The sequence below is a fragment of the Diplotaxodon limnothrissa genome, linkage group LG8 (assembly GCF_057381915.1).
Source record: "Diplotaxodon limnothrissa isolate DT_005_m linkage group LG8, D_limnothrissa_male_GT1.1, whole genome shotgun sequence".
In the NCBI taxonomy this organism is placed as follows: Eukaryota; Metazoa; Chordata; class Actinopteri; order Cichliformes; family Cichlidae; genus Diplotaxodon; species Diplotaxodon limnothrissa.
In genome coordinates, this window is record NC_140603.1 from 23,544,801 (window position 1) to 23,571,676 (window position 26,876).

At 43.1% G+C, this 26,876-nt stretch overlaps 2 protein-coding genes and 1 non-coding gene across 3 annotated transcripts; 1 reads left to right on the forward strand and 2 right to left on the reverse strand.

Annotated features, from left to right (window-relative positions):
• The first annotated feature begins 231 nt into the window (after positions 1-231).
• LOC146626936 (cerebellar degeneration-related protein 2-like) lies at positions 232-5,356 on the forward strand. The gene is made up of 6 exons (XM_085360922.1): positions 232-313; positions 976-1,088; positions 2,381-2,529; positions 2,633-2,800; positions 4,376-4,595; positions 4,754-5,356. Exons 1-6 carry the CDS (start codon positions 232-234, stop codon positions 5,354-5,356), a joined length of 1,335 nt encoding a protein of 444 aa, XP_085217048.1.
• Positions 5,357-11,956: 6,600 nt separating this feature from the next.
• Positions 11,957-26,011, reverse strand: polr3e (polymerase (RNA) III (DNA directed) polypeptide E). The gene is made up of 21 exons (XM_085361519.1): positions 25,879-26,011; positions 25,034-25,138; positions 21,890-21,940; positions 21,654-21,731; positions 21,294-21,409; positions 21,130-21,212; positions 20,837-20,944; positions 20,216-20,265; positions 19,785-19,904; positions 19,580-19,665; positions 19,373-19,417; positions 19,187-19,278; positions 18,865-18,985; positions 18,654-18,735; positions 18,507-18,566; positions 18,026-18,183; positions 17,868-17,929; positions 17,314-17,774; positions 14,436-14,513; positions 13,275-13,397; positions 11,957-13,195 (listed from the first exon to the last, which is right to left on the reverse strand). Exons 2-21 carry the CDS (start codon positions 25,070-25,072, stop codon positions 13,139-13,141), a joined length of 2,070 nt encoding a protein of 689 aa, XP_085217645.1. The 5' UTR covers positions 25,073-25,138; positions 25,879-26,011; the 3' UTR covers positions 11,957-13,138.
• Positions 26,012-26,202: 191 nt separating this feature from the next.
• trnal-aag (transfer RNA leucine (anticodon AAG)) lies at positions 26,203-26,284 on the reverse strand. The gene has a single exon. It is a non-coding gene; the product is annotated as a tRNA-Leu (tRNA).
• Positions 26,285-26,876: the final 592 nt, after the last annotated feature.

Consider the following 26,876-nt stretch of genomic DNA (forward strand, 5'->3'; position numbering starts at 1 on the left):
AACCAAACCGGAAAGCGTTCCCGCGCGCGGACGATTTCATGAGCGGTGAGCTGGAAGTAAGACTGTCCTATGATGAGCGCGCACCGGTGCCGGCTGTGGGGGGTAGAGGACGCTGACTGAACCGGTTATCTTGGTATATCAAAGTCCTTTTTCAAAGTGTTTCGTGTTTTTAATGTAGATAAATCTTTAAAGAGTTTGACTGATTAAATAAATTAAAATAAAATCCCGAGGATGCTTACAGACATGATTGTGGAGGAAGAATTTGAGATAAAGGAGGAGGAACCGTGGTACGACAAGCAAGACCTTGAACATGGTACAGTTTCCTTTCAGTCTTTGTGTCTCTGTGCTTAGAGATAAAGATTCGCACTTAGTCTTTATTTACCCTGCAGGCAGAGAATTACAGGACTGTTACAGCTGATAATGATGCGCGGTGTTTAATATATGAATGGCATTATAAGTAATTTTAAAAATATGCACGGGCAATATTTGCATTAATTTCTGTGGGTTTTAAGTCGGGGTGGTTTATTTAGTCTGAAGTCTGATTTAGTGGAAATTTTGCGAGTCCTAGAAGTGTGCGAGAAAATCCAGGAGTCAGCAGCACACTCACATATGCGGCAAAAACAGAACCGCTCTGCCTGAATGTGCCTCTGACTTTATTCATCCTTTCTGCCTGCATGGGCTGCTTTTACGCTAGTGGCCGTGGGTTTGTGTTCCTGTGTGTGTGCAAAAATCACCTTCAGATTTTATCATGTTTTTGTCCATGTAGAGTGAAAAAGAGCTTCGCCTGTAAATGTAAAAGTGCATGCCTTTATTCCTTTCCTTAATTGAGTTTCTAAAGAGACACTTTGTGTTACTGGATTGCTGCCAACACCAACAGCACCTCTGAAAGCTGCTTGTCAGGTCTCCTTCACCATTAGTACAGAGCCATGAATGCTGAAGGACTTGCAGTTTCACCTCTCTTCGTGTCTCCTGCAGACCTGCAGCTGGCAGCCGAGCTGGGGAAGACCCTTCTGGAGAGGAACAGGGAGCTGGAGCAGGGGCTCAAGCAGATGTACTCCAACAACCAGGAACAACTGCAGGAGATCGAGGTAAATACCTCCCTTCTCTCACAAAGTATAGTCCTAAACAGAGCTCTCATTAGGCCAGGCTGTGCTGAAAACATCAAGAGATGAACCCGCTTCTCTCACACAGCTCTGATTTCCTCTTTAATGCTTTCAGGGTGTTACTAAATGTTAACACGAAACATTTTGCTGTACACAGCCATTTCTTCTTCTGGGGATGGACAGTCATGTGTCCCTTTACCTTCAAACTCCCGGAAGGCTGTGGTCCAAAACAGTAGAAGCTCAGAGTCAAAACCTTTTCTAAGAGACTTCTGACTTCCTGCTAAATTTAAGTAAATAGGCTCAGCCCGGGGGGACTCTAAATCCATCCCTGCATTAAACTGCTGACATACACAATTAATCTCTTAAGACCTGCAGCAGACACACGTGACTTCAATGTTGACCAGTGCTAGGATCGATTTGCTGATTTACGCTCGCTCTTTGCTGGATTGAAAGGCGATTAATAAAAAGAAGCACCATGAACACCTCATTTAAAATGTACAGCTTGCCTTGTTGACTTTGGACTGTTTATGTTAGCGTGTCCGGGCAGAGTGAAGTTACTTATCAGCTGGGCTTTTTTCTTTCTTTTGATTTTACGCCAACTGATTACATGATGTAAGTTTCCTGGCTGTGACGCCCTGTTAGATAATACGTCCTCAATTAATCTGGGACTTAAGGGAGGCATTTAGGTGTTACTGGGAAATAAAATTGTCGAGCTGTTAACCTGCCAGAAAAATGCTCAAATAGCAGCATGTGGATAATAATAGTAGGTTTGTGTTTACACTGTCTTACTGTTGGTCCTCACATCAAACATGACGTTTAAATATTGAGTATCTGCTCAAAATGCTTATTTAAGAATTTTGGGGGGTTTTTGTAAATCTACTCTCGACTCTGTTCGAGTCAGTGAGAGAAGATTCTTTAAAGGTGCAGAAGCTTCACCTACAAGCTGTTCAAACCTTTTGTTTGTGAGGGGCAGCCAATCAGATGAAAGTGGGCTTACAATGAGGGGAGCTTGGAAAAGAAATTCAAGCTAGGCTTTAAAGGGAGAGGAGCTAAAATATCTGTCAGCTGGATAATGAATTATTTTAAACACTGAATCATGCAAAGCTACTGTAGAAGACGGCGAACATAAAAAGATGAGTTATCAGCGATTTTTGTAATGATTTAATCATTAAAAATAGCTGCTCATTTGACCTGCTAATGACTGATAGTGTATTTGTTAACAATAATAGATGTGTTTCTCCTTTTAAGCTCTTATCACCTTTTTCTCTCGCCTCCAGTACTTGACAAAGCAGGTGGACCTCCTCAGACAGGTTAACGACCAGCACGCAAAAGTGTACGAGCAGCTCGACCTGTCGGCCCGAGAGCTGGAGCAGAGCAACCACAAACTTGTTCTGGACAACCGGGCAGCCGAGCAGAAGATCCAAGGGTGAGACATTTATCACCAGTTTCTTATTAAAAACTTTTTTTTCTTCTTTGTTTTTGTTTTTTTACTAACTTTGTTTTCACTGGTTTTTATTTTTTCTGTGCAGGCTTACAGAAACAGTGGAGCTACTGCAGATGCAGGTGGAGGAGCTGCAGCATCAGGTGGAGGAGCTGAAGCTGAGTCCCTTTCCACCTCAGAAACCTTCACACAGAGAGAGCTGGCCTCGCAGCACTCACAGCGTGTCCTGCCTGCAGGAGCTGCAAAACACACTCAGGTGGGTAACGCGCAAACACAAATTATCACAGACCAGTGGAGCTTAAATAAGGAGTCGAGAGAGCTGACTTCAGACGGGCAGATCTGAAGCTTGCATGTGTTTATATCATCATGAATGGTTCTGGGAGCCATTTATGATGATGTCGTTTTCCATCTTCCCTGCCTAATGTTACACGCTCACAGTAAAAGGGGCCCAAACCTCCAATTATGAGGTAAATGTAAGTAAAAGTAAACACTGTGGGACAAAATTGACCACTGATATAACGATATCTCTGCACTGATTTCATTACACAGTCATCTGCTGCAGGCACAACATGCTCCATGATGACTGTATGAACATATTCTCTGAAAAACATCTGCAGGAAGTCGTATTCAGGCACTCAATCTACTCAGGGGTGCAACAGTGCAGGGAGATACTGTAGTCCTCAGTTCAGCTGATATTTTAGTTCATTTTCCACAGATACACCTTGCATAATTATTATCTGAGCCTGAAAAATGTGCTGTCAGTCCTGTTCTTGCAGGTGGACATCCAAAACCTGCTAATAATGGATAAACACCTGTAGTTTCAAACTCTATAACAGGTGAAATTTTATATATTCTGGAGACTGTGGACGGTAATTTGTCAGCTCGTTGCTGTGTTTTTGTATTTTACTCTGGTAAAATCGCCTTAATTGCTCTTTGTAGGTCTCAGGAGGAGATCTAAGCCGATCCTCTCAGCTTTAGCTAACCTATCTGCACTGATCCTGCTCTTCCTGGCAGCGGCTCGTTTCTACCTCGCAGAGGCCTGCGTGCTTCGTGCCCCCGTCACTTGTTCTTGATCTGTAGTGTGACGCGTTCATTCACAGCCTCAGTTTAGTCTCTGTGGTGTGTAATCCTGTTAGCAGGGCTTCTTCACAACATGCAGGAAGTCTCAGTGATAAAGTCAGAGAGCGGTGGTTGAGGTTGGAAGAAAGGAGGTCAAAGTCTCGAGCTGAGAGAACAACTGTGTCTCAATATCTGTCTGAAGTTAATGAACTCTCACACAGGCTGCCCGGTGCTACTGATAAGCCCTTGATTCCTTGCTTAGTGTGCTTTCTTTTCACCGGTCGTTACTTATTTATTGTTTTCAGCTCTTCTTTATCTTGGATATATATAAATTTTCACCCACACATCAAGACAAACGGATGAAGCTGCAGATTTGGTTTAAATTGTCAAAACGCTTAAACGGTCACAAAACACATAAGATTTAAATGCCAGATTGAACAGCCTGGCTGCTGACCTTTGACCCTTCTCCCAATTGCATTTATTGCCACCTTTTAAGTTGTTAAGTAACATTTATAAATAAGTGATAATGGATAAGATTAGCTGAGGAAATAATCTCCATTAGAGATTCTTTCGCCGGGTTCCTGTGGAGCTTTTAGCCATATCACATGGTCTCTATCAGCCAACAGGGTGCTCTCCTGGGAGTCACTGCTTTGGTCAGGACTGTAGCCAACCATCTGCTGGCTGTAGCTTCATATTTAGTGTCCAGACATCAGTTCTTTTATTTAAATACTGTATATGGAAATCGGGGTCTAAAATGCACCTGTTTGTGCAGGTACGACTACGATCCCGACAAACCCTCAAAGGATATCGAGCCGTCTACCACATCATGGCAGGAAGAGGAGCAGGACTCGCTGCGACAGTCCCTCCATGCTCTTCAGACACAGTTTGCCACTGAGCGTGCTCGAAGGGAAGAAGCAGAGCGAGAGGCTGAGCTGCTCGCCAGAGAAAATGCAGAGCTGGAGCAGCAGCTGGCCGGGATGGCAGGATGTCAGGTAAGACTGACACCAGTATCTCTCTGTCCTTAAATTTGTTTCCGACTTGCATCCATCCACTTTCTTGATCACTAATCCAATTTAAGGTCACGGGTGGCAGGTAGCACCCTGGACAGGTCGCCAGTCTAACAGTTTGTCCAACTGTCTATCTTCATCAGGCCAGACTGTCTGAGCTGGAGCGCGAGGCGGAGGAGCTTCGTCAGCTCTGGAAATCAGAATCCTCTACAAGATGCAACAGGCCAGACGTCCTCCACGGCCTGCTGCCACACACAGTGTTCCTCAACCCAGAGGAGGAGAATGACGGAGAGGCATCTTTGGCTAAAAGCCCCGCGGTCCTGAAGCGCTGGAGAAGTGAGCGGCTGATGAAGGCGACGCAGATGCCAGACTCTCCTGACAGGGTCTATGACCACGAGTGCTCCTGCGTGCGCCGGGCCGAGGTAGTGAAATATCGCGGGATCTCGCTGCTCAACGAGGTTGACGCCCAGTACAGCGCCTTGCAGGTGAAGTACGACGAGCTGCTTCGGCGCTGCCACTCTGAGGAAGACGAGCAGGACAAACTGAGCCACAAGTCAGTGCAGACTGCATCCTTCATCGCCACCACATTCCCTCCTCTGACAGGCAGGGAGGGCTTTGAGGATGACTTTCACCAGCCGGAGTACAAGAAACTCTTCAGGGAAATTTTCTCCCGCATCCAGAAAACCAAAGAAGACCTGATTGAAAGCCAGGGGAAACACTCAGCTGGGAAAGCTCTGCCTAATTAAACACTTGTAAAAAGTTAAAAGGGGGGGAAACAAGAACAAAATAACCGTCTAATAACCGTCTTCCTGTTTTGGAACAGCTCTTCGAAAGACTTTTATCTACCCAGAAACTGTGATCGCCGCACAAACAGCTTAACAGATAAGGGCAACACAGGAACACAAAGGCTAACACCACCAGCTCACGTCGCAGATGTGGCTCGTTTTGCACAGAAATACCAGTGCCTGACGCCACCGTCTCTACTGTGCAATCGCTTTACCTCAATTTGCGAAAACGTGTTCACAAACAACCTCCTGGGTGAAATTTTCTGGGGGAAATTGTCTTCCTTTAAGCCAACTAGTTTGAGTCACACAGTTTCCTTTTAGAGAAGAAGCATTCTAAAGTAAAATCATCAAGTTCCCAGTAAAGATGCAAAATTCTAGAAAATATAGAAAGTGTACGTCTTCCTTAGAGTAAATACTTCCTGGAAATCAAACCACATCAAAGCTTGAACTTAGGCTCTGTGACATTTGTTCTAGACTAAGGTAACACCCAACAAGTAGTCTGAAACATTAAGTGTTTTAATTTTACTGTCGGAGAAGACAAATATCCCAAAAAAGTACACATTCAAGAAGCTAGAGCTGGGACTTTTAGCTTCTTTATTGAAAAAACAGCCTTGGTCCACTGTTTTCTGATTCTGCTCCGTTTATGGTTACAACCAGCCGTTGATGGAAATCTTCGCCCTTTAGCCTATCGGCGCTCCACCAGCTTCTTGTTAACGGTGCGTCTCAGAGGTGCTGAGCAGGTATTGTGCTGAGACCAGAAAGGGAACAAAAGCAATAAAAGTTGTTGGCCAGGCAGCTAAACAATGACAGCGTCTCGTCTCAACTCTTTGGATCACATGATCACAATCGCTTTTATATATTAACTCCAAATGGCGTTGCTCTTTCTGGGAAATTTCCAACATCATTATTAGGAAATTATGGACCTGTGAAACAGAAGACCATGTCTGTTTTGGGATTTTTTTTGTTTGTTTGTTTGTTTTTAACAGAGCTCATGTGAGCTGAAATACTTTATAATTTATGGTTTTCTTCTCCACTGTAGCAAAACAGTGAATTTCTCGATGGTAGTTTTCCTGCACTTGTTAGAGTCACCATTGCAAGGTTGACTAAGTCTGGGTATACAATGAATGACGTATTTGTGATGGAGTTCAGAGGTGATTTTAGGTGCTCTAATATATTAGGGTTTTTGTAACTGATGCATTATCCTCCTGAATTTATACTTGATTGTCTTGTGGTAGTTTAGATGGCTGTAAGCGAATGTTATAATAAAGTTTACCAAAATATTAACTGTGTACTTGATAATATAACCTGTAACGGTGTCTTGAAGCTTTTTCTTAGCAGCACTTCTGTTGCTTCTGCTGCCCGATGTTCACGAGTCCTTGTTCAGCTTAATAACTGTGCACTGCTGTATCTGTAGATGTCTGTAAAATCTCAATGAGATGCACTTTAGAATTGCACAGGTGTTTTCAATGCTCTTCTGACACTTTGTGCGTGTGTTGTAAATGTAGCTAGCTAATGCTACATGTGATGTGCTACTGTCTCCTTCAGAGACCTGAATAATCTGCTGTGTTTTTCGCTGTTTCGTGGTTAATGTTACTTCTCTGAGCCATTAAAACATGAAGCAAGCTGAGATGGAGGCGTGTGTGTGTGTGTTTACCATGTTTACATCTTTGTGGGGTCCAAAAATTTGAAGTTTACTGTACTTGTGGGGACCAACAGTCGTTATGAGGACAAAATCACCATCCAGACATGTCTGAAGGCATTTTTGAGACTCAAAATGAGGTTTTAGTGTCAGAGTTAGGGTTAGGCATTCATTTTTGGTGGTTAGGGTAAGCGGCTAGGCAAAGCATTGTCAATTAGATGTCCCCACAAGGGTATGAAAACACAACTGTGGATGTGTGTTTTTTGCTCTAAAATACAATTAAATCTTATCTATCGAGAAAAACGTCACTGATCCGCTTTAACAATCAGATAAAAGCTTTGAAGTCAGCCACACAGACACAGGGCTAAGGCCCAGCCCAGTCTAAAAATAAAACAAGAGTCATTACAAATTCAAATGAGATAACTGCCCTGAGCCTTGTGGGAAAATAATGGTGCTGTAGCAAGAAAAAATCAGAAGTTATATAAAAACAAACAGTTTATGGGTTACGTAAACATGTTTAACCAGCAGCACAGTACCAGAGACGCAGTGGGATTTTTCTAAATGCTTAATTTTAATAACAGACCATCCAAGAAGTCTGTGCTTAGGTTGAAGGTGCAGGTGTGCATTAGTGGCGGGATCAGGAAGGACATCCTGTCTTTGTTTATTTTGCATAAGCAGAGAAACTATGGAAGTTTTATTATGGTCAAATAGTCTGAACGTTTTGGCATTAATTGCGTAAATGTTTATTCGTTTTTAATTTTTAAAAGGGAATCTTCTTTGCGTCTGTTGACATCTACGTACAAAGTAATTCACATTAACTACTAACTTGTACCCCAGCCTTCATCATGGCTCTGGTAAAATCATGTTAAGAGACTAGTCAGGTGAAATTCATCCCCCGGGAAGCATGACCATACCAGGCTGAACTGACTTAAGATGGAGCGCCAATCCCTGGATCCCCCTTCACCCCCACACCTTACACTGCAAGGTTAGCCACAAATGGTTCTTGTCCTGGTGCTTGCTTCTTCCTCCCCACTATCACCATAGCCTTATCCACAGGAGATGAGCTGATCTTTTGGGTTATCTGTCCAATAGTGTAGATTATTGCAGAATTCAGATCAAATTAGGGCCCAAACTTGTGACTAACTTTATGCAAAGCCTCCAAGATGGCAGCCCAAACACTACAGTAAAGTAACTCCTCCATCACTTCTGGATCTGAAGACTACATTACTATAAACATTCTGATCAGATGGCTAAACTGAAACAATAAAAATGCAGTTTAACAGCTGTCCAACTGCTCCTGTAGCACACACACCACCCTCTCCTCCGGTCCCGGCAACGTCAGGTGTGGTCAGCCTCCCCTGACACCACTACCCTCTCCTGCAGCTCAGCCACAAACCACAGCCACGTTGGAAGAGAAAAAGAATGCAGTTGATGGCTTTGCATTTGATTTTTCACTCTTTTTACAGGAAACAGAGGGCTGCACTCAGGACAGTGAAAATGAGGGACAGGCAGAGGGACAGCAGATGTTTCCATATAATGTGGCAGAATTTAAAGAAATCCTTCATTCCAGACGTTGGTTAGGATATTGTTTTGATGCAGATTTGCAATTTGTATGTTTGTTTTTGTTGAATCACTGGGACTTTAAGATTTACATTTAATCATTATATTTTTTGACAATGATGCAGTGTGAGAAATTGTTCAAGGCTGACATGTTTTCTGATTCCTCACATCTCCATCTTGTCTACTTAGCCCTCTTTTTTCTGGAGGAAGATGAAGCTCTTGAAGAAGCAATTCAGCGTAGCCTCCTAGAAGAGTCTGATAGGCCGAGTGCAGTTCATGATTCAAGGTAAGATTTCAAAGCAACCTTTGATCATTGGATATCTTATTTGCATCTTAACTTAACTCAGAGGGCAACTGGTCTGCAAAGCTGGAACTGGAGTGAGGGAAAGAGGAGTCATCATCCAGATCAGACTGCCATTAGCAGTCCAGACACCAGTGAAGATGAAGAGGACGACACTAATTGGATGTTTTTTCATTTTCTTGTTTACTCAGAAAACTAAACTGTTACTCTAGAATTGCATATAAATGGTTTATGCACCATTTAAACAATTGTCATATATTTATGTTACTACTTATAACCACATATGAAACGTTGTACTTGATTCCATATATTTCCCACGCTGTACTTGTTTGTCTTTAAAATAATGCCACATGCTGTTTGTTTGATGTACTAGAAAAATGAAGGACAATAAATTAATATTGAGTACAGTGGTGTCTCTAACTTATATAAGTTAGAGATGTAAGAAATAGAGATATCAGAAATATCTCTAACTTATAAGGGAAATATAAGGGAATTTACAAAATGTCTTACTTGCAGGAACCCAAAGAAGTGTTTTTGTGATAAACAAGTGTTTTAATTTGTACCAAAATAAAATTTAACTGAAGTATAAAAAAGGGCATGTGTTTTACGTCGTGCGTTTGCTTTTTTCTGCCTGCAAAGTCTGTAACATCTGGAGAAATTACTTTCTTTAAAACACTTGTCTTGTGATATCTTGTATAATGTTCACATATGTCCGCTAGGGGGAGCGCGTTGGCCACAGTTGGACAATTTAAATTGCAGTAAGGTATTTTTTTCTTGTGTAATCACGTTTTATTTTTATACCCCAGTGTTAATCCAGTCTTTGCATGTATTCCCTGGAAGATGCATTTGACTTTAATTGATTCAGTATTTATAATTCCTTATATCGTAAATACTGCATTGGTAATATGATGTATATATATTTTTTTTCCTTAAATGCGCATGTGCATCTTTTAATTTTTAATTACCCAAAAGCTGTAACCATTAATTTAGAGCACAGCTTGCATAACTTCTGGACAATATGTTTTTCACTGAGTCATGACCAACCTACACTAGCTGAGGAGTGTCACTGTATATGGACATTATTTATCCATCATACATTCATGTATGACTTAACCTGTAATACAAGTGGGAAAAATCCACTAAATATAACCTACCATACTGTCAAAACTTCTGCTTCCAGCTAAAGCAGAGATCTGAATATATCGCCCAGATAAAAAGAAATAAACTAATAATAAACTAATGGGGTGCTTTGGCTGTATGTTTTGGGTCATTGTACAGATGTCACACTGCCCCCGCCAAAAAGGATCTCATGCAGCGGAGACGGAGAGCGCTAAACCTAAGGCCCGTTTCACTACACGGGAGAAAAATCCCAGACAGCTTCAGCTGACAGAGCTGTGACGAGACGCCCATTAAGCCCGGATGACATTGATGGCATTAACTCTGTGCAGGGCAGTGATGGAACATTAAAAACTACAATTTTCATGTGTTGAGCTTAGAATGAAACCAATTTTACCTAAATTGCATGATTTAGTACTGTCAATAGCAAGGAATCAAAAAAGGTGGTTATAATGGGTTTCAATTGGTCAAAAACGGCCACGCTAGAGGCAAGAGGAACAATTTGGTGTATAGTGTATATTATCGACATTATTAAGGAGCTGATGTTGAAAATTAAAAAAAAATCTGAAAAAAATATACGCCTTTGGGGAGTTTCATTCCATTTCCATTAAGAGAAAAAAGAAAAGTGAAGTGGGCACAAATGGCCACCATAGCGCCCAGAGGGTTAAAGATATATAGCACTTTAAAATAGCCAGCACAGGACCAAAGTGCTGCACAGTAAATAAGTTAAAAACAATAGAGTATACAAAACAGCAAAAAGAAAAGAAAATATATTTATATATATATGCTGGGATTTGTTGACACCATGACATCATTGCATTCAGTTTTTATTCACAATTTGTTTAGTGTCCCAACTTTTTTGGAATCCGGTTTGTATATTTTATTTTATTTTTTATATATATATATATATATATATATATATATATATATATATATATATATATATATATATATAGACGCTGTGTGTCTATCTTTAATGTGTGCCTGCTTCCAGTGTTCACAACTCCTCAGTAAGTAAGTCAGCAAGTATTGGCTGTCCTAAAAGTTGCTACAACTCGCTAAATTACGTCATCGCCTCATTGGCACAATTGCTCATGCTAATGTCATTGGAACCTACCTACGGTGTAGGAGACAAAAATAACATCGTGGAAGGGACAGAAAGTGAGTGAAAAAACATCCCATTTCCAATTTATTTACAGCTACAAATTACATTTCTTTTACCAATTATTGGCTTTTTTAATGTCACAATCCCAACCCTACTCCTTTATCTGGGCTTGGACCGGCAAAGGTGACCCGAAATAGGAACTCTGGTGGAGTTACTTTGTGTGTGTGTGTTTATAAGTAGTAGTTGTGATCCACAAAACAACATAGCAGTAAAAGAAGAACTGACTGCGTTACAGTCAGTGCGGGAGCAGCGGCTTCGCTCATGCGCGATTCATTTGCAGTTTGGACACATAGGTGAAGATCATTCCCAAGAGCCCTTTCAACGTGGGCGTGGCACCCACACTGGACCTCAGCAAGGTCAAAGTGACAGGTGTGGGAGACAGTATGTACCTCAGTGATTGTTTTTGGAAACTATAAAAAAAACACTATTTTAGTATCCTGCTGGTCATAATAAAGAAAAAAAACATGAGCTTCTGCATATTTTGGAAGAGTTTTGAGGGATAGTAAATGGAGCTAGAAATGACCAAAAACTGCCTCCTTTAAAGACTTACTGTTGTAAAAAAGAAAAAGAAAAAATCAAATGCTCTTTGGATTTTCACGACACTGCACCAGGAGTGATTTGGTACCTAGAAGAAATCCATATACAGCAATGCCTGTTCCACATTTCACAAAAAACTACAGCAATAATGACAAAAGGCATCAAACATTTAAAGTGTTTATTGAGCAAAATAACAAACCAATAAAAAAAATATTACTTGGAATATTTGATGATGGAGGAAATCAGATTTGGCCTGAATTTCAGCTCATATGTCCACAAATGCAATGTGTTGGAAATCAAAGCGTTACCTCATATGAAGGGTTGGAGTTTGTCCTGAATGCCTTGTGAGGCAGAGGCACTTTAGACGGAGGCTCAAGATAGCAGCACGTGGCGATAACATGGGCGTATCAGCCGCATCGCCACTTAGGAAGGTCCAGTGTTTGTGTGCTGGACTGGTGTTTGCACAGAGACAGATCTACATTTTATTCCAAATCACATCTTTATTGGTTCTCATCAAGAAATCGGTCACTCAAAGTTCCTCTCAAAGAAAGGAAAATCTGAAACTCTACATTCAGCCAACAAAAACCTCGACATTCATTAAAAAGTTTAGAAATCAGTACTTGTGACTGAATAACAGAAATGTAGGAAACCATATTTGATGAAGCAGCTTTCAGGTCCACGATTGCCAAAGTCATCAGAGATTTCAGTTTATTAATACTTTAGCTTGGTTTGTTTTTTTTTTCTTACAGTATTCAGCCATATTTTATCTAAGCATTGAACCCTTTAAACCCACCTTCCTCTTTTATGCAATAAATAAAAATATCAAACTCAGCTGATACTCCTTAAAGTCAGATTGGTGAAAGTGTAAAAACTAAGGGAGAATTTTGGTGCCTAAAAGGCCTTAAACAACATTTGCCTTGTTGGTGAAGCAATAAAGTAAAATGTGTTTTTTCTCTGAGGAAATTTCCAAGGAGGGGTGAAGTGAAAGCACTCTGAGCCACAGCTGCTTTCAATTGTAAACAGCAAACTGATGTGGAAAAGGTTTAGCTAAAGAATAATCAGATTTCAGGTCATAAATGCAATAAAACAAACAAACAAACAAAAAAAAAACCTACCAATAAACCGCAAATATTCATCTTTCTAGTTCTTCATTTTTTTCCTCCCTCTCAGGCTTTCGAGCTGTCAGAGTACGTGGGGAGCTTCAGTCCTCCCACTGAGTCAGGGCGCTCACACGAAGATCAGAAATGCTTCAGCTGAAATGAGAAAAGCTTCTTGTTCTGAGCACAGCTTTGTCCTCTAGTCGCCCACTCTCAGAGCGGGGCGAGCTGCTGTGATTGGCTCTCATCTTTCCACTGCCCTCCTGCGGGACACCTGAGAGTGGATATGATTGGCTGGGGGTGACTGCATGGGGGGAGGCTCCCGGGGTCAGGACTGTATTGTTCCCTTTAGGTACCACATCCCTGCGTGGCTGCTGCAGCACTCCTGAAAACCAGACAACAGGTTAGATCAGTGGACAACATCTGGTTGAAAGGCAGACGTTGAGACTCAGAACTGGGCTCACATTAAGCAGCCGGTCGATGTCAGCTTTAGACACGTCTCCAAGCTCCTGAGCCAGTCTGGCCTGGATTATGTTCCTCCTGACCCGGTAGTTCTTGGTGAACACATCATAGAGCAGCCGGCGGTGCTGCAGGGAGAACAAAACCACACAGAAGTATGAATTCAACTCTGCAGACTGCAGCTGAAACACCTGAAGTGAGCAGACTACCAACATATAACAAGGTGGTAAATACATCAGAGGGTTGCTTGGGCGCACTGGTGGTATAAAAGACATACAGAGCTTCTGGGTCTTAAGTGTGAAACTGCACAGAAGTGCCTTAAACCTTCATTCCTTCTAATGGGCACTGACTTCCAGTCCTATACAAATTTCAAGGAAAACGCCCCTCTGCCCCATGTAATCATGTTTTTAGTTTAATAGGCTCAGTCACTCATCTGAGGTCATCTTGCATAAAAGAAAAATATGGTTCACTTTGGGAAATTTTGGTCATATTATGTCTCAGAGAGGAGGCTTATCCTTGGGATTAGCTAATCACTTGTGACTGACAAGACATGAGTACGTGAGCCAAGATGGGGATGGCAGAAAATAAACAAGATACGGTGGCCAAAATGCTAAAACTGATCCCCAAAACAGGATTTTACAAACCAATGGGTGACACAGTGGCTTCACCCATCTTTTATGTACAGTTTGTAGTTAAATCTTAATATCACTAAATCAGCACATTAGGAAATATGGATAAATTGCAAGACTGGGTCAGTAGCAGCTTGTTTTTGTAACTCCTGGCAAAAGAAATGCTTTCACATGTAACAACGCATAAAAGCACAACTTGTTTGATGTAATCGGCTAAATTCAGTGGCTTGTTTTATTTCTCCTTGTTTCCAAATGCTGTGCTGAGCTAACTAAGTAGTGGCTATATGATATTTATTGGTCCCTTTTTAATTCTGCACTAGTGTTTTAAATAAATTAGCAATGCCACACACTGATTGACCAAAGCAAGTCTATGTCAGAAATCGAAGAAAACACTTCACAGAACTGCATCTTACTTTAGTGTTGCAGTCAGACGCAATCGTGGCCCACACTGAAACATCACTGATTCATTAAAAAATAATAATAATAAATTATTTTTTTAAATTCTTGTGAAGTTCAGCGATTGCTGTGAGTGTTTACCTTGTCGAAGTCCTCTCCGGTCTCCCACAAGCCAAACACCTTTTGTTCATCTGGGGCTGCTTTGGTCTGAGCAGGAAACTGAAGTTAGAGGGAAACAGAAATGTTAGGCAGGAGGATTTGATCCTTAAACCTGCTCTTAGCTCAACTGCCTGCTCAGACGGAGTCTTCTGAGATTATCTGGACTGTGTGGAGTGCTACACTCTGTAGCTGAAAAATGAAACAACAGTTCCTCTAATGATCACCTGAGTCTGGCTTCACAAACTAGCAAAACACAAATACAGAAGCTTCAAAGTGCAAACTGCAGAGACCAGCGGGTGGCTGTGTCCATCTTTGTGTACAGTCTATGTTTCAGCCATGATCTGAGTATCATGTTATGAAACAGTGTTGTTTTTCCTCATCATTTTGGTTTGAACTTTGAAAATTCTCACATCACTCTTTGACATATTTAAACAAACTAATTTGAATATGATGAATATGTAGCCAAAGGGGCAACACTTCCTGGTTTCTTTGCAGAGTACTAACGAATCATGTTGGATCAGGCTTTGGTTGTATGCAAGTGAGCACTTTGTGTGGAGGGCAAAGGAAGAGCTGCAATTGCCAAATAGCATCATAAAAACATCTGCTACTAACTGCTCTAACTACTCTTTGTTTCTTATTCTTATCTGCATTTTTAAAGAAACAAAGTCTTGGCCCAGATTACTCAAAACTACTCTTGCTGCTCATAAACCCCTGAAAATGTTGTCATCACCCTCAGAGTCTAAGTCTAGATTCTCTGTGGGTCAACAATAGGTGAGACGAGATGAGTTCAACTGTAGCTAGACACTGGTTTACAGATTGTTGCAGCTTTAAACAAAGTCTCTAGTTAATAGCCAAATGTCCCATTAAAAACCATTTTAGCAGCATGGTTCAGTCACATGTTGTTTGCTGAGTTTATATAAACTTCTCTCTGCGGTGCTGATGTTCCTCACAGATTGATCATATGCTGAAAGACTAAATTCAGTGGTCGGGCTCAAGTCAGGCCCGAGGCCCTTTACAGCATGTTCTCCTACTCGCTCGCTCCGCTGTCCTGTCTCCTCTGCACTGCACTAACTACTAAAGACCCAAACACCTAAAAATAATAATAAAGAAAAAAACCTCTTTATAGTAGCTCAAAAACAAAAATGAGGGAGGCGCCATCTAGTGGCACTATTCTGCAATTGCACTTTGCAAGAAAACTGCCTCTCTTATACACTCAACAAAAATATAAACGCAACACCTTTGTTACTGCTCCCATTCCCCATGGGATGGACGTAGAGACCTAAAATTCATTCCAGATACACAATATAACCATCCCTCCCAAACAGTGGTCACAAATCAGTCCAAATGTGTGGTAGTGGGCACATCTGCTATATTGAGATAATCCATCCCACCTCACAGGTGTGCCACATCAGGATGCTGATCTGACATCATGAGTAGTGCACAGGTGTACCTCAGACTGCCCACAACAAAAGGCCACCCTGGAATGTGCAGTTTTTTGCGCTATTGGGGGTCTGGGGACCCAGAACCGGTCAGTATCTGGTGTGACCACCATTTGCCTCATGCAGTGCAACACATCGTCGCATGGAGTCTATCAGATTGTCAATTGTGGCCTGTGGAATGTTGGTCCACTCCACTTCAATGGCTGTGCGAGGTTGTTGGATATTCGTGGGAACTGGTACACGCTGTCGTATACGCCGGTCAAGCACATCCCGAACATGCTCAATGGGTGACATGTCCGGTGAGTATGCTGGCCATGCAAGAACTGGGACATTCTCAGCTGCCATCTGCCCTGAACAATGTGAACCATGATTCATCCGTGAAGCGCACACCTCTCCAACGTGCCAGACGCCATCGAATGTGAGCATTTGCCCACACAAGTCTGTTACGGCGACGAGCTGGAGTCAGGTCAAGACCCCGATGAGGACGACGGGCATGCAGTTGAGCGTCCCTGAGACGGTTTCTGACAGTTTGTGCAGAAATTGTTTGGTTGTGCAAACCAATTGTTCCAGCAGCTGTCTGGGTGGCTGGTCTCAGACGATCTTGGAGGTGAACCTGCTGGATGTGGAGGTCCTGGGCTGGTGTGGTTACACGAGGTCTGCGGTTGTGAGGCCGGTTGGATGTGCTGCCATATTCTCTGAAACGCCTGTGGAGACGGCTTATGGTTGAGAAATGAACATTCAATGCACGGGCGACAGATCTGGTTGACATTCCTGCTGTCAGCATGCCAATTGCACGCTCCCTCATTGCTTGTGGCATCTGTGGCATTTTGCTGTGAGACAAAACTGCACATTCCAGGGTGGCCTTTTGTTGTGGGCAGTCTGAGGTACACCTGTGCACTACTCATGATGTCAGATCAGCATCCTGATGTGGCACACCTGTGAGGTGGGATGGATTATCTCAATATAGCAGATGTGCCCACTACCACACATTTGGACTGATTTGTGACCACTGTTTGGGAGGGATGGTTATATTGTGTATCTGGAATGAATTTTAGGTCTCTACGTCCATCCCATGGGGAATGGGAGCAGTAACAAAGGTGTTGCGTTTATATTTTTGTTGAGTGTATATCATGTGGCCTGAGAATGCCTCGGGATCCTCTAGGAGGAGCTGCGAAGCACTGATGGGGAGAAGGATGTGTGGGATATCCTGCTTAGTCTGCCTCCAGCACAACCAAACTGTGTTTAAGAGGAAGATGATGGATGGTTAGAAGTTATTATGTAGATGTTTAGATAAAAGTCCACTAAACCAGACTCCAGATGTTCGGATTAGCCATTTCTACTCTTGCACAGCAACAGCCAAAACATTTCTGTGATAATTTTGTGCATTTCATTCCAATAAACGACATACAAAAAAGACTCACAGGCACCATTATCTGTTTGCACTGTTGGCTGAGCAGTATGGCGTCCTGTAGCATGTGATCTGAGATGGAGTGGAAGACGCTCCGGCCGACCGGTATGGACGCCACGTGGAGGTTAAACAGCCTCTTCAGCTCATTCAACGTGATCACAAAATGCTTCCGGAAAGTCTTTATCACAAAGTCCTGCAGCTCCGGGGACGCCGTGTTGGCGGGACTCCCTCCGTTGGTGTGATCAAAGTCGGGGGAGGTGGCACTGGGGTAACCATTGAGAGAACCGTTGGGGATTGAGGAGGAGCAGGATGTGTCCATTGGCTCGTCTTCACTGTTGCTGACGGGCTCCTGTTTGATGTGGATGCTGCTTCCTGCGCGTCTGTCCTCCAGGTCCTTCTGCAGAGTCGACTGGTTTTCTTGCACTCGCTCCTGAGCCATCTTCAGACGCTGTTGCCCGCTGATGTGGACAGGATCTAGAAAACACCGCATAGATCACTTGAATAAGCTCCGCAGAGTGTACCGATATCATTTCAGGGGTGTTTGACAAAATGTAACTCAGTACAAACCAGGCTGAGCGGACTTCTTTGGCACAAAGTCTTCTTTAGAGAAATTAAACACCTTTTCCAGCCTTCGGGAAAATAAACAAGCCAGATTATTCCACTGCAGCAAAAACATTTAATAGTGCTAAACTACTGATGTGCTGCCCTTTCAACGTGTCGCTTACTTGCTCTGGATGCCAAGCCACAACATGTTCTGCCTGTGGGCAACATCTGGGTGTTTCTTAATAAAGTCTACATCAGTAGGCAACAGGAACTCCCAGCCCCGGTTTGCCCGAGGAGCTGCCACATGTTCCAGGAACTCTTTCACGTCTTCTGGGGGAAGCTGAAGGAAGAAGGAGGAAGGTGTTAGCTCTCTTTACCTGAATGTACCGAACAACTTCAGCTTCCAGGTCACAAATGCAAAAGAAAGCAATACACTGAGGGACATTAAAGACCCAACAACAGCATCCTTCCACATCCTGATTGTCGAGGATGCAACACAACTTAAAGGACTAATTCAAAGTGCAATGAACCTCTAATTAAAAATAAATAAATAAAAAACGCAGCCTAAGCAATTAACTTTGCACAGCTACTTCTCCTGAGCCATTTCGGTTACTAACAAACAGAAACATTGAATCAAGCATCTCATTTTGGTCTCGTCCTTACTTTGATGATTGATGCAATCTCCTTTCTCATCACAGAGCGCTCCAGAGTGAACCTCCACATCTACGAAATGAAAAGATGACTTAAACTGTGCCTGTCAAGCATTATGCTGTAGCTTAATTAAAGGAGGAACAACTGAGAGAAGCTCACCACAAAGTCTCTGCCACGACAGAGCACCTCAGCAGGAACACCACTGTGAGCACTGAAGGTGTTTTTGGGATACAGAACATCACTGTGGAGGAAAATTTAAAACCCACATCAGTCATTTCCCACTCAATATAAAAACATGGAATTAGACAAGACCTGCTTGACCTGTGGTTCATTTTAACGTTTCAGTTAGATAAAAGATTCCTGGTCTTACCTCTTGATAACCCAGTTCCCCTGAACCAGCAGCGCCACCTGTTGGATGCAGCGCAGCACTGAGGTCGAGTCTGTGCCAGACGCGAGCAGGCCCATCAAATTAGCAAATGGCATTACCTTCACTGGAGAGGAGAGACAGCGAAATGAATGGTAGGATGATGATGTTGCCGTTTATGCTTTAGTGCCCCCACGTGGTACAAAGAAAAACTGCACAGGAAATGTTGAGTGCCATGGATGTTTGCATGTGTGTTAAAAAATAATAATAACAATACATTGTAAAAAAATTAATTTAAAAAAAGCTGTTCTTTATCATGTTATCCTACCATTCTTCATCAGAGTCTTGACTTGCTCTCCGAGTGGCAGAGTGCGGAGCTGGGCCATAGAGAGCACATTACTGGGACCCACAGGCTTCACCCTGACAGAGAGGAAAGCAAGTTAATGATACGATTCACAGACTGTCACTGAGTTGGCATGCAGATGTACGTGCCAGAAGAGAGGGGCACACTTACACTTTCTCCTCTGCAAGAGGCGGCATCAACATCGCCAGATACTCCCTGAGAAAATGAGAGAGGAGTGAGAGAGGAGAACAGAACAGCAGCAGAACTAAAACTGCATCAACATACAGCTCATCAGTGCCTAAGAAATAAACTACACATCCAATTTAATTCAGATAATAAAAAAGCACAAGTATCAAGAAGTTATTTATTTGTACTCACTTTGGAGTTTTGACCAGTTCAGAGTTCTCCGAGGCATCCACTGACTGACAGAACAGGTACTGCCTTTCATGCTCCGAGCGCCCGCCCTGAATTCGATATTGCAAACACAAACTGCTTTATGATGATGCATAACCAGCACAAATCTCATAACGTCAGCGCTCATGAAAGGAGACAAATTCATCCCAATGGTGAGTACTCCCTCTACCTTGACTCCGTGATAGGTCAGGTGAACCCAGGGCTCCTCCGCCTGCTTCTTCTGAAGGAACTCGTATGACTGGATCCTCCTCTGTCTGGCCTGCTCCGACTCGGGACGAGCAAACCTCACCTGGAGCACGAGCAGGAGAATTTAAATCAGTGTAATTATGATAATGGATTGCATTTTCACTATTCATTCACTCTCACATTCACACACTGGTGGAGGCAAGCTACAGTTGTAGCCAGACTGGACAGACTGACAGAAGCAAGGCTGCCAACACCAGTAGGCGGTAGGGTAAAGTGTCTTTACCCTGGTCTTTACCAAGGAAACAACGACCAGGACAGACAGCCCAGTAACCTTCCGGTTACAGATACGCTTCCCAACCCCCTGAGCCACGGTCGCCTGAGCTTGACCGTAAGTGTTTGTGTTTAAGCATTTACCGTAATAGCCTTGGCTTCCTCCTCAGCTTCATCCTGGGAAGAGTCTCCACCTGTACACACAAGACTCTGGTCAAATAACTGTAATCATACCTGCTCCTACCATGATGTTTGAGGAAACATCTAAAAATAAACATATAACATGCTTTAAAGCAGGGATGGGGAATTAATTTCTCCAAGGGGCAAATATTAAAAAACTGGGACTGTTGTGGAGGTCCACACCAATAAACCCTCCACAACAGTCCCAGTTTCTTATAACTGCCACTTGGAAAAATGTAAAGAAGAGCTACAAACTCATTTTATTCATTCTTAACTTCAGTAAGGATGACATTTGGCAGCCTCCCTTGTACCCTAATAGAAAAGTGTAAAACCTCAGTGAAGAGTTTCTGGGGTTTTCCCCAAGGCTGGCTGCATAGGCAGAAACTATCCTCACTAACATCTGATGCACACACACAGTCATTTTGTTCTGTAAGCAGGCATGGAATACGACAAAAATCACTCAGTTCAGGAAAGATCAAGGTTTTCTAGGAGTAAACGATTAAGGTTTTCAAACAAAAGATAAACTGTGTATACTAAATAATCCTTCTCAGAATTTAATCTGGAAAACAAGAAAAGCAGGCACACCTTCATTGGCCGCCTCCCTCTCTCTGGTTTTGTTGTCGGCCTTGTCCAGGTAAGAGAAGCTGGGCCTCATCTGAAGAATTCCAGTCAGAGGTGTGACGTGAAGCTCACCTGTTTACGCCATCAATAAAACAACCAGGTCATAAATCCTACTCTGATTGGAGTGGACTCATCATAATATGTGTGGTTCAATGGCTGATTGTTTTTATCTTTTGGTGCGAGGTCACAAAGCCAAAACACAAACATGGTGCCACAATGTACTATACGGGCTGCTGAACCCGTTAATCAGGTCAGACCTTTGCGAAACACAGCAGCTGCGTATCTGGAGGTGTTGGTGGTGGCCTGGATGGAGGAGAAGGTCTGCTTGTCCATCATTTTACTAGAAAGGGGGAAAAAACTGAACAGTCAGACCAGAAGCAGGACCTGAATCAAAGAAGAATGTATAAATCAAAGAACATACGCAGAGTAGGTGTTGGTTTCGTCATAACCCGTGCCGTCCACATTTAGGGCGATTTGCTCTCCTTTACTGCGACAGTAGTTTGGACTCACTGTGTCCATGGATATTTCCAGCTCCACCTGTATAAGGAGCCGTACATAAATGATAAACAACTACAAACACCCGATTTAATGACTTTCAACATTTCTGAAAACTTGTAATACAAAAAATCTTATCTTATAATTTAACCTGATGTAACCAATTAACTTGAGAAATTGGTGATATCCAATACTTTAATATTTCCTCCTATTCACACATCTCCCCTGAAACAGAAACACATTTTCAACAAAACACAAAATACATCAACATCAAGTTTCTGATTACCTTTTGCTGCTTGGGTTTGATCTTAGCCGCCAAGTGGGTGACATCATCATAGGTCATGGTGGCTGGTCGCACAGGGTACTGCATCAGGGGAAAGCGGTGAACTCAATTAGTGACTCTTTGAACATTAAACATCAATCACACCCCAGACGGTCCAGATAAGTTAGAGAAACTGCTCACATGTGGGCTCGTGAGGTCGTGCTCATCAGTGCACGGGTACTACAAAGGGAAAAGCTCACCTGGAAAAGATACAGCTTATCTGCGAGGCTTTTGGCGAGGTACACGTCGATCTAGAAAAAACACAAACATAGATCAAAGTCAAACAGGCTGACGTCAGGAGCCAACAGCCAAACCAGACTTTCCTCCAAAGTTCCCGAACTCAGGGTCATAGCAGGGTGAGAGGTTGGGTACACCCTGGACAGGTCGCCAGTCTGTCGCAGGGCTAACACAGAGAGACAGACAAGTAGGGCTGCAGCATTTGAATATTTAAGTAATTCAGTTTGCCTGTCGACTCAGAAATCGAATGAAACTCACAACACACCTGGCAGAACATCATGTTATTTAGCTCGTCATATTCCAGTCACAGAAATTCTTTTGTCCATGAAACCAAAAAAGCTGCGCTTTCTTTTTGCCTCATAGTCTGATTTGTCATAACTGTTCCGTTTTGTGGTCGGCATTTCTTTGGCTGCCCCTTCTTCACCCTGACCTCTCTTATTTGGCTGAGCAGAACTAAAATACCGGCGTAAATCCTGCTGCTTTTACACACGCACTCACATAACGCTCAGCGATTCTCTGCGCGATCAACCTCTCACATGTTTAAGCTTGCTGCGGGAGATTTCACTTGTCACGTTTGAATAGTAAGCTAATGAGTGATAAGACGATGTCAGAGGAATTGGTGCGCAAATTATCGTTACTCACCAATCAGTGTTGTCGCTCTCTACACACCGTTCACGCGATCGCAAAGTAAAGTGAAAGCATAAAACAAGCGCAAATTCAAACGTGATTTCAATGTCACATATTGACAGTGGCTCATCGATGTCAATGACAGAATTACTCAGCTACATTTTCGAAAGAATGCAAAAGCATTGACATATATTTTTCCTTCCTATGATAGCCCGACGGGCAGGGCTGAGATAGATTTTGGTAGCCCGACTGGAAAAAATCGCTAGCACTGGGACGTCGAGCTAGCAATTTTGCGAGCCCTGTTTTTTTCTTTGATTCTAAACATTTTGTTAGGAGAGCCTTTAAATAAATATGGCTTAGTACACCCCATGCCCTCTTTAGATTCACCTCTGTGTGCTGCAGGTATCACTGCAATACAAAGTATTAAAGTTGTCTTCAGACTTCGTTAGCAGTTAATCCGCATAATTTAATGTAACGCCTGTAGCCTCTTTGTGGTGCGTTTATGTAGACAGAGACAGCGTGTCTTTGGGCTGTGGGTCGAGCACTCTGAGAGAACATGCAAAACCCACAGAAAGATACTAAATTCGAACTCATGACCTTCTTGCTGAGAGGCAGGAGTGCCTCACAACTAACCACCGTGCCACCAAGTAAATAATAGATTATTAAAATCAGCCGTGTCTCCACTTAGTTCAAACAAATCTTTTTCCTGCTGAAAAATCAGCTGCCAGAAGTAGTCAAGCCATGATCACTAAGCAGTTAATGAACTGTGTCCCTGTCAAGTTGAAAGGCACTGTAGAACCTTCAGCACCAATTACTAAAGTACATATTTAAAGTCATTAAATATGTATGCTGTACAATCATTCCACCCTGGAAAATGATCACTTCAAAGAAATAATTAAAAGCCAAAAATTGCCAATGACGACTATATGTAAAATTCACACTACAACTATGAGTATAAATGCTGATATTTGCTGCCAGGTGATTTCATTACCTATGCAGTTTGCATACAGAGCCAACAGGTCTGTAGATGACGCCATCAACATGGCCCTACACTTCATCCTGCAGCATCTGGACTCCCCAGGAACCTACGCCAGGATCCTGTTTGTGGACTTCAGCTCTGCCTTCAACACCATCCTTCCAGACCATCTCCGAGGCAAGCTTTCCCAGATGAATGTGCCTGATCCCATCTGCCGGTGGATCACTGACTTCCTGACGGACAGGAAGCAGCATGTGAGGCTGGGAAAGAATGTCTCGGACTCCCGGACCATCAGCACCGGCTCCCCTCAGGGCTGTGTTCTTTCTCCTCTGCTCTTCTCCCTGTACACCAACTGCTGCACCTCCACCCACCAGTCTGTCAAGCTAATCAAGTTTGCAGATGACACCACCGTTATCGGACTCATCTCGGACGGGGATGAGTCTGCCTACAGGAGGGAGGTTGAACGTCTGGTGTCCTGGTGCAGCCACAACAACCTGGTGCTGAATGCCCAGAAGACAGTGGAGATTATTGTGGACTTCAGGAAGCACACAGCTCCACTCCCCCCCATCATCCTGACTGACACCCCCATCACCTCTGTGGACTCGTTCCGCTTCCTGGGTACCACCATCACCCAGGACCTGAAGTGGGAGCCCACCATCACTTCCGTCATTAAGAAAGCCCAGCAGAGGATGTACTTCCTGAGGCAGCTGAAGAAATTCAACCTGCCAACACGGACGATGATGCAATTCTACACTGCAATCATCGAGTCCATCCTCACCTCCTCCATCACCGTGTGGTACGCTGGAGCCACTATCAGGGACAAACAGAGACTGCAGCGTGTTGTGCGCTCTGCTGAGAAGGTGATTGGCTGCAGACTCCCATCTCTGCAGGACCTGTACACCTCCAGGACACTGCGGCGTGCAGCTCGGATCTCAGCTGACCCTTCTCACCCTGGACACAGTCTGTTTGACCTGCTCCCCTCAGGCAGGAGGCTCCGGTCCATTCGCACCAGAACCTCTCGCCATAAGAACAGTTTCTTCCCCTCTGCTGTCGGACACATGAACAATAACCGTATGACTGTTCCCACCACTAACACATGACCCTACGCTGTGTTCACTGCATCATTCCATGTTTGGCACTGATCACCACCTGCACTCATGTATATATCATGTATATATCTATCCACTTAGCACTTTTAATTCTTATTCTTATTTTTATATTTTTATGACAGTATGTTTGCACTGAAGCACCGCAGCAATTTCCTAATGTTGTAAACCTGCTCAACATTTGGCAATAAAACCCTTTCTGATTCTGATTCTGTTAATACACCTAACAGAGACTATGCATGGAAAACACCTGGGAACTGTTTACTTCCCGTGAGGCTGTTCACACTGATAAACGCAGAACAGCAATAAAAGGTGCACAGGGCAGAAAAAATGCTGTATCATACTTTATTAGGTCAGTGAGACGTGTAATATCCTTTCACTTAAGGCTGTAAACATACCTCCTCTATAATGGGGTCGTCATCATCACCGCTGGCCATGTTGATGTGATCAGAGCAAGAAGGTGAGATGGGCAAATCTTGGGGGAGAGGGGAAGGGGGTGCAACCTGGAAAAATAAAAAACAAACTGGGTCACAGGAGCTAAATGTCCGGCTGCACACTCCTGTTACTGTTATGGAGTGGCTACACCCAGGCAGGCAACAAAGGCACCAGATGACAGGAACTTAGTGATCCTGCACATCACAGTTACATCACAGTTCAATCAGGAGGTGTCAGTATTGGTAATAGCCGATACTCTTCAATTAACTCAACAAGTAAACCATAAGATGCTAAAGTAGTCAACTTCCTATGGTGATTGTGCCGCCTGTCATGTGATGCTTTCACGGACACACGTAAAATCCACATGATGCAACACAGCAGTAAAAGACTCCTCCTCGTGGAAACATAACCCTATCAAACACTGTGTCAAGCTAATAAAAAAAAAAGTATGACGCCAATTTACTGGCTGCCTATATAGAGTGTTTATGGTTAAGTTAGCTCCATTAGCAGCAAACCCTGCGAGCATTTATCACAGGGCCTACACAACACAGCGGGTGCTTTTTTTTTTATTCCTATGTAAAAACAACACCAATATAAAGAAGATAGGATACACAGCACTAAGCTGAAGATGTCTGTTTCCTGTAAACAAACGTACAAGCAACAATATTAGCTACCAAGGCGGTAGCTAGCAAATGTAGCCTAGCGTGAGCTAGCTTAGCATGGCGTGCTTAGTTAAAATAACACAGATTCAATCAGCGGGCCTGATTTTAACTCTTCTTTATGTAAGAATAGCAGATTCCTCCCTCACCTGCACACTTCACCGTTCAGCTTTAGCTATCTCATCCGGGTGTAGCTAGCCCAGGAACGTGGTGCGGAGAGCTGCTGCTGAAGTGGAGTTTAACTCAAGACAGCTGTAGTCTACTGCTGCTGTGATACCATGTTGACTCTGCTCCACACAGACACGTGGGGAGGAGCCCGCGCCCATAATGCACAGCGAGTCCGCTTGTGTCATTATTTTAGTACGCTGTTCATTCATAACCAACTACCCCTAGGTATTACCTAGGTATTACTTGTGGACAATTTAAGTTTTCAGATAAAATTGTTTCGCGAATAGAACGGGAAAAACATATTCTGGCAGCGGTGGGATTCGAACCCACGCCCCCGAAGAGACTGGAGCCTTAATCCAGCGCCTTAGACCGCTCGGCCACGCTACCGTTGTGATACAATACATTGAAACAGAGGCTAATAGCAAATATAAAGCCTCCTGACTATAAAGTTTGGGTTGTACCCGTTTTAAATGGACTTCAGACAAAAATGATGTAATATGAAATCTAAGGACATGCAAAATATACCCTGAAGTCTCCTGGGAAATTAAAAATTGTGTTTTTTATTATTGCACTTCTATTAAGTTCGTTTTTTGAGACTGCAGCAGCAAATACAGGATAAACGTGTCCTCAATAGACAGAGAGGAGCCGTTACAGACTTTAACTTCAAATCACGTCTGCAGCACAGAGTCAGCCTTGCTAATCAGCTTCCTAGTGTGAGTGGAGCTGCTGTTAAGACAGATAGCTACAACAAAAAAAGTGCACGTCGTACGTACGTCATCTGTTTGAAAACCTCATGTTTATTTTGAAAAAATTACTCTTGCCATTGTGGTCAATTAAAATATACTACAGCTTAATCTTTTTCTTAGTTGACCATCAAAATTTTCTTTCAAGGGATTTGCTTTGCCCATGTGGGCCACTGCATATTTCTTGTAAGCGGATTTTGGGGGCTTCTTTCTTTGTTGGACCCTCTCAGTTCATG